Here is a 5,889-nt window from a genome sequence, read left to right as displayed (position 1 = left end):
TTACAGAAAGGACCACTGTTCTTGAAGTAAGGAAGAACAGCAATCCCAACACATTTTGCCTGAACACCCAAACTGATGAGTGCACTGGAACTTGATAAATAGCCCAAAGTGACTCTGTGCAAGGTGGTGGACAAGATGACCTCCAGAGGTCATCCAGCCTCATCCACTCTGTGATTTTGTGATCATCAACTGTTATTTGCAGAATAAGTGGTTGTTCAGAGTAACCTATAAGTTGTTCTGAAACATGCTGCAGGAGAAACTAGTATTTCCTCTCTTTTTACAATCTATGGTCAGAAGAATCTTGCTATGTAATGGATCTTGCTTAACACTTTTAGGAGCTATTTTGAGAGTTAAAACAGACAGAATTTCTTTTTTCTGTTCCATATTGTCATTGGAATGAACCTTACCATACTCTGGTTTCATCATCAAACTTTGAGTTTGTATAAAGTTTAAATGTATTTATGTTTAGAGCAGTAATTTGATTCTGGGTCAGACAATGGCAACAGATGTTCTTAATTCAAACAATGTGTTTTTAAAGGCTGCAACACAGCTGTGATTATCACCTGTGTGGGTAATGCCACAGGACCACATTTGGTTACATATTGTTTCTCACTATAAAAAACCTCTTCAGTTATCTTACTTGATATAGTCAAAAACACAGTCTCAGTAGAAAAGTAATAAAAAAATCCATATTACCCAAGTGAATTGTCCTTGTGTTATTGATTTAAATAAATAAAACACATACATTTATGCCCTTCTTGTCTCTTAGAGTAATGAATGCATTTCGAGTTGTGCTTGTCTGGAGCTTTTATACTTTGGAACACTGAATTAGTTTAACATGTATTAAATTACTTACAGTGAATCCTCCAATTATATTAAGACACAATCCTTCATTCAGACAGTTGATGCTGAGCAGCCTGCAGTAGTCTATTACTTCCTCACAGTTCTTTCCAGTGAATCCTGGCATGCAGCTGCAAATACACCAGTGTATTTTAGAGGACTTGCCTTTTAAAAGTCAATTGTATTTAATTACGTTCTATAATTCTGTTAAATGATGTTCTTTCAGATCTCATACGTTATTTAAAATAAACAGAACATGGTTTCAAGCAATTAAACATCAGTTGCAAGATTGTGGATAATTCTGCTTTTTCATAAAATAATTCTTTTCATTGATTAAAGCATTCTCATACCTATATTTCATATTATCTTGCAGGAAAAAATATCTAGAATGAGATAATATTTAATAAAAAGCTATAGAGAAGGTTTTGGAAACGTTAGAAATGATGGGTCAATTAAAGCATCAGAGAAGAAAAAATACAAATATGGTAAGTGACATTTAAATCAATTAGCATCAAACTTTGCTAATGTTTAGAGTATTAAATAATGACATGCTTAGGTATGTAAGGAACAACATAGAGAAAACAATGCACAGTTGATTTTGTGTTTGCTAATTGTTATTCAATATTTTCTTTAAAGAAAACTAGAATTCTATGTCTGTGACTGTATTAGTTTTATGTGATGCCAGTGGAGCTGTGGGGAACTCTTCTATGGCAAAAGTAACTGCAGAATTTTCTTTTTCTATATGTCAGCACTCATCATTAGCAGGAGAAAATCCTTTTCTTATCTAGCCCTCCAGTGTTTTACAAAAATCCCATATACACAAAGAAAAAAGATGAGATTCGAATGAAGAGCAAACAAATCTTATTCAAAACCAATAATGGAACAATGTAGAAAAATATTTAGATATTTAATTCTTGCTCAAAATATGCAAAAAGTAATATCCAGACTGCAAAACCTCTTTTGTGTTTTCATAGATACATAATCCCTGTCAAAATCACTTCATATGTTCTTACAGACATAGCATGTTCCTCTGTCTAAAGACTCTTTGTGGTATTACAGAAAGAAAAAATTTAAGGAGGAGAGAAAGGAAATGGACAATTAGCTGAAAATTTGTGTCTGTGAAGGAATCCAATAGTAAGTTTCTTCAGCTTTTTCTAAGGTGTACTTTTACTAACGACCAGGCCCAGAATCTGGAAATCATAACGATGATGATACAGAATTGCTTCTGTTTTTTCTATGTTCTTGCTCCTTATAATAGATATGAGATTCAGTAGTCTTGCTTGTGTTTTCTCATTTTAAAAAAAAATCCTATGATTGGTTTCAAACTGGATGAAGCCTCTCACAGTTATGCAGCATAAAAAAGAAAAGGACATAATTTCAATAGCAATTAGTTAGGTAACAACATTCAGTAGGAACTGAGTTAACCATTCTTCCTAAATCAGTTAAAGATGTCTATCAGTGGGTATGGCTATACCTCTGATGGATGCACAGACAAGCTTAAGTCACTTATTAACCTTTGGTGAAGTGTTAAACAGATTAGATTTCATCAGAAATCCTGGAAGAACATCCACACAATTCATGCATAGGACCAGCTGGACAGAGTTAGGTGGGCATGGGAATATCTTCTCTAAACAGAAGAGGTGCTTTGAGGTTAGTATAGACACAACCACAGGAGGACACTCTATGCAAGCAGCAATGGACTACACAATCCTCACCCTCCACTTGAAAAAAAAGTGTTGCATGCAATTATATTGCTGCCATTTCAGGTATTTGCTTCAAAACTCTTCAAAGCCTCTTCTTAACAAATTTCCATTTCATGTATTTTAGCTACAAGGAGATTTTCATAATACTTAGCTGCTTTTAGTTCAGCATGTTCAAAGACCTCATGTAGTTAGATACTTATTTTTACCTCTAAAAAATTTACTCATATCAATATCATATCAATATCATATTTGTTGTTCTTCATAGTATAGCATCATTTATCCATATATTAAATTTACATATAAAAGGAATGTAAAATAATAATTAAATATATTTAAAAGCCTTTGTAACTGCTGTTATAATTCCATTTTTAAATAACATCTAAAACCAAACCAGAGCAATTCAATTACAACATTTGTTTTACTGGCATTTTTTGGCCTATGATCTGAAATTAGATGAAAATGTTCCTAGATTTGTCGTTGAGTTTATTTAGCTAAACTATGATTGATTCATTAAACAGATAATCTAGTAAACCAATTTAGAAGCTTTTTCTAATTTTCATGTTTGCTCATTTCTCTTCTTTTGATTTATATTGTTGTTTTCTAATAAACATACCAATGTCAGGGAAGGTAAGAGTAAACTGACAGAAAGTTGACAGAAAAGTTCCAAAGATGACACTAACAGAACAAATTTTCTCAGAATACCCTTTCACATTTTTTGTGACTTTTTCTTGTCATAAAGAACATGGATAATAAACAAGATACAAAGCAAACAATCACAGTTTATTGTGATGGATATCCTTGTTCACTGCCTATTTGAATTCACCTTAAATTTTGACATTTAAGAAAAAAATGTTACCATTAGATTCTTAGCACAAAGTTGTGTATGATATCAAGACTGAAAAGATGGAATTAGGATACAAGATAGTCATACATCATAACTGAAGTGGAGAAAATTAAATTGAGTCTGTTTGGTTATATGTTTAGAATGGAAAACAACTGCTTTCCCAAAGAAGGAAGGATGTGTAGATAGAAGCTGAGATTGTGATGGATATGAAAATGTAGCTTGGGCATAAGAAGCACATAAAATAGGGACTAGCAAAACAAACCATCAAGAAAGTAAAAAGATCAATTCAGTTGTCATTTGAACTTGTATATGCATATAAACTGAATGCCATTACATTTATTTGAAACATTAAAATGCTATAAAAGTGGATCAATTAATAATTCTGCACTGAATGAGACACATGAGTTTTGTCATGGAGTAATTAACACAGACATAACTTACAGTATTTGACAAGGATTACCAAAAATGAAACAAACCTTCACTTAAAACTTTGAATGAGCAGCTCCAAACCTCCTGAATAAAGTAATAAATTATGAGTAGTTTCCTTTGAGTAAAGTGAATTAAAACATGACTTAGAGGCTGAAAGTTGATAACACTGTTGTTCTGTCCTATACATATCTACATGGGAAGATCTAACTTTTAATGTGTTGTATGTGTATGTTTGTATGTATATCTGCATTTGGGTGTAAATATAAATAAAATTGTATTTTCTTCTTTGGTAATATTGTAGGTATAGTTCTACTTCTATTTTAATTTCCAGATTTCTCAATTGAATCTCTGCTGATGGGTTCTAACTTTGTGTTCTGTACTTCTGTTATCATTTTGCAGTTTCTAAGTTCATTCATACGTTGTCAGGCTTTTGTGTAGCACAGCTTTCAATTTTCTGCTTTTATGAATATCCTAAAATTTAAAAGTTGTTTACTGCACTTCAGTAATGCTTAGCAGAACTTAGGCAACCAGATAAAAGCCAAGCAAATGGGAAGAGAAAAAATTCTACCCCTTAGTGAAGTAAAAAAATACTCTAAAAAGCTATTTAAAATGGAATGAAATTATATACTGGGCCACTTCTGCTGCTTTCACATGGATAATTTTTAGTATGGGATTTTTGAATAAAACAGTTTTTCATATGCTGCTTGAAGCATCAACTTAAGGTCTACTGATGCAGATCTGTGAATTAGATATTAAATTGGTTGCCTTCCCTTTTCAGGAACAACACAAACATCACAAACCCTGAAAGGGAGTGGCACCTCCAGTAAAATTGTCTCACTTATCAGCATGTCTGGAGTTATATATTGTATCTTACTGTATCAATAAAGAAACAATTTATAGCTCCTTGAATGCTTTAAATCTTTTTGTATCACTTTAAAAGTTTTCAGGAAAGGTAACACATTAAAGCACCAAAAATCAATAAAAAATTGTTAAAAGTTTATGATTTTCTGTGTTCTCTGTGAATGACAATGGCCTGGAAAGAATTCCACAGTCTGTGGGATATCATCAAGTGAACCAAGGAAGTACTGAAGTAAATTAATTCCCAACCTTACCGGCAATTATAGTTCTGCTGATGAGCTATGCAAGTTGCATTGTTTAAGCAAGGAGAGAAGTCACATGGATTCAGTATTCTCTCACAGAACTTGCCAGTGAATGTTGGCAAACAGACACATGCCACATCCTGTAGAAGAGAGGGAAATTAGAAACAAGTATGCATTGTACCCAAGGCAATACAAAAATTAGTGTTTAGTTCCATTGCTTTAGAGACCCAAACTAGTACAGGGTTTCACCATATTAAACAGTCTGCAAAGACAGAACAAAAAGCAGTTCTAGACCCAGATAGGCTACAAACTTAATTTGGGACAAGTGGAATAGACCTTCCAGCACAGATTATACCAAGATTGGCTTTGATATCTGGAAATATATCAGCTCAAAATAGGCTGGATCTGTGATTTCATATCTGCATCAAGAAAGAGGTTTATAATTCATTTAGGTTTTTTCCTCATTTCCAAATTTCAGCCAGTAATGTTTGCATTTTTCAAACAGCAACAGTACACAAGGTACATCAGACACCAAACAGTATTCACTAACTAGGGGAGGAAAGAAAATTGTGTATCCTTTTTCCCCATCAACATAAGGCTATGCTTCTCTGTAATTGTGAAAGACATCTGTCAGTTACTGCAACCTCTAACTGACACAGTCAGACCAGTAAATCATTTTCTAAAACGAAATACTTCTTAGAGCTGACACTCTCACCCTTATTTTGCTATATCAAATATTTCCCTTTATAGGCCTTTTGAAGTCAGAAAGTCAAGGGAAAAAATCAAAGGGGTTTGTTCCTCTAATGAAATTGGAAGTGCTCAGGTGTTTGTTTAGAATTGGTCTTAAAGGTATAATCAGGGAACTTCAACATCTATTGAGAGATTTCTATATGTCTGGAACAAGCTACTGCATCTGCCTATTGTACAAAATAGTAAGTGCTAGTATATCCAGTAGGCAAAATATTTAGTCAGA

The 5,889-nt window shown here is 33.2% G+C and overlaps 1 protein-coding gene across 1 annotated transcript in view; it reads right to left on the bottom strand.

Annotated features, from left to right (window-relative positions):
- Positions 1 to 5,889, bottom strand: part of EYS (eyes shut homolog (Drosophila)) — a gene marked incomplete at its 3' end in the record, with an annotated part of 62,210 nt that overhangs the window by 25,852 nt on the left and 30,469 nt on the right. Inside the window, exons 4-5 of the mRNA XM_009075698.1 lie at positions 4,929 to 5,056; positions 857 to 971 (exon numbers count right to left, since the gene is read on the bottom strand). Of these exons, the coding sequence (XP_009073946.1) occupies positions 857 to 971; positions 4,929 to 5,056 (243 nt within the window). The remainder of the gene's footprint in view (positions 1 to 856; positions 972 to 4,928; positions 5,057 to 5,889) is intronic.

The sequence above is a fragment of the Acanthisitta chloris genome, unplaced genomic scaffold (assembly GCF_000695815.1).
Source record: "Acanthisitta chloris isolate BGI_N310 unplaced genomic scaffold, ASM69581v1 scaffold6855, whole genome shotgun sequence".
Lineage (NCBI taxonomy): Eukaryota > Metazoa > Chordata > Aves > Passeriformes > Acanthisittidae > Acanthisitta > Acanthisitta chloris.
This window is presented reverse-complemented; position numbering and strand designations above follow the sequence as displayed.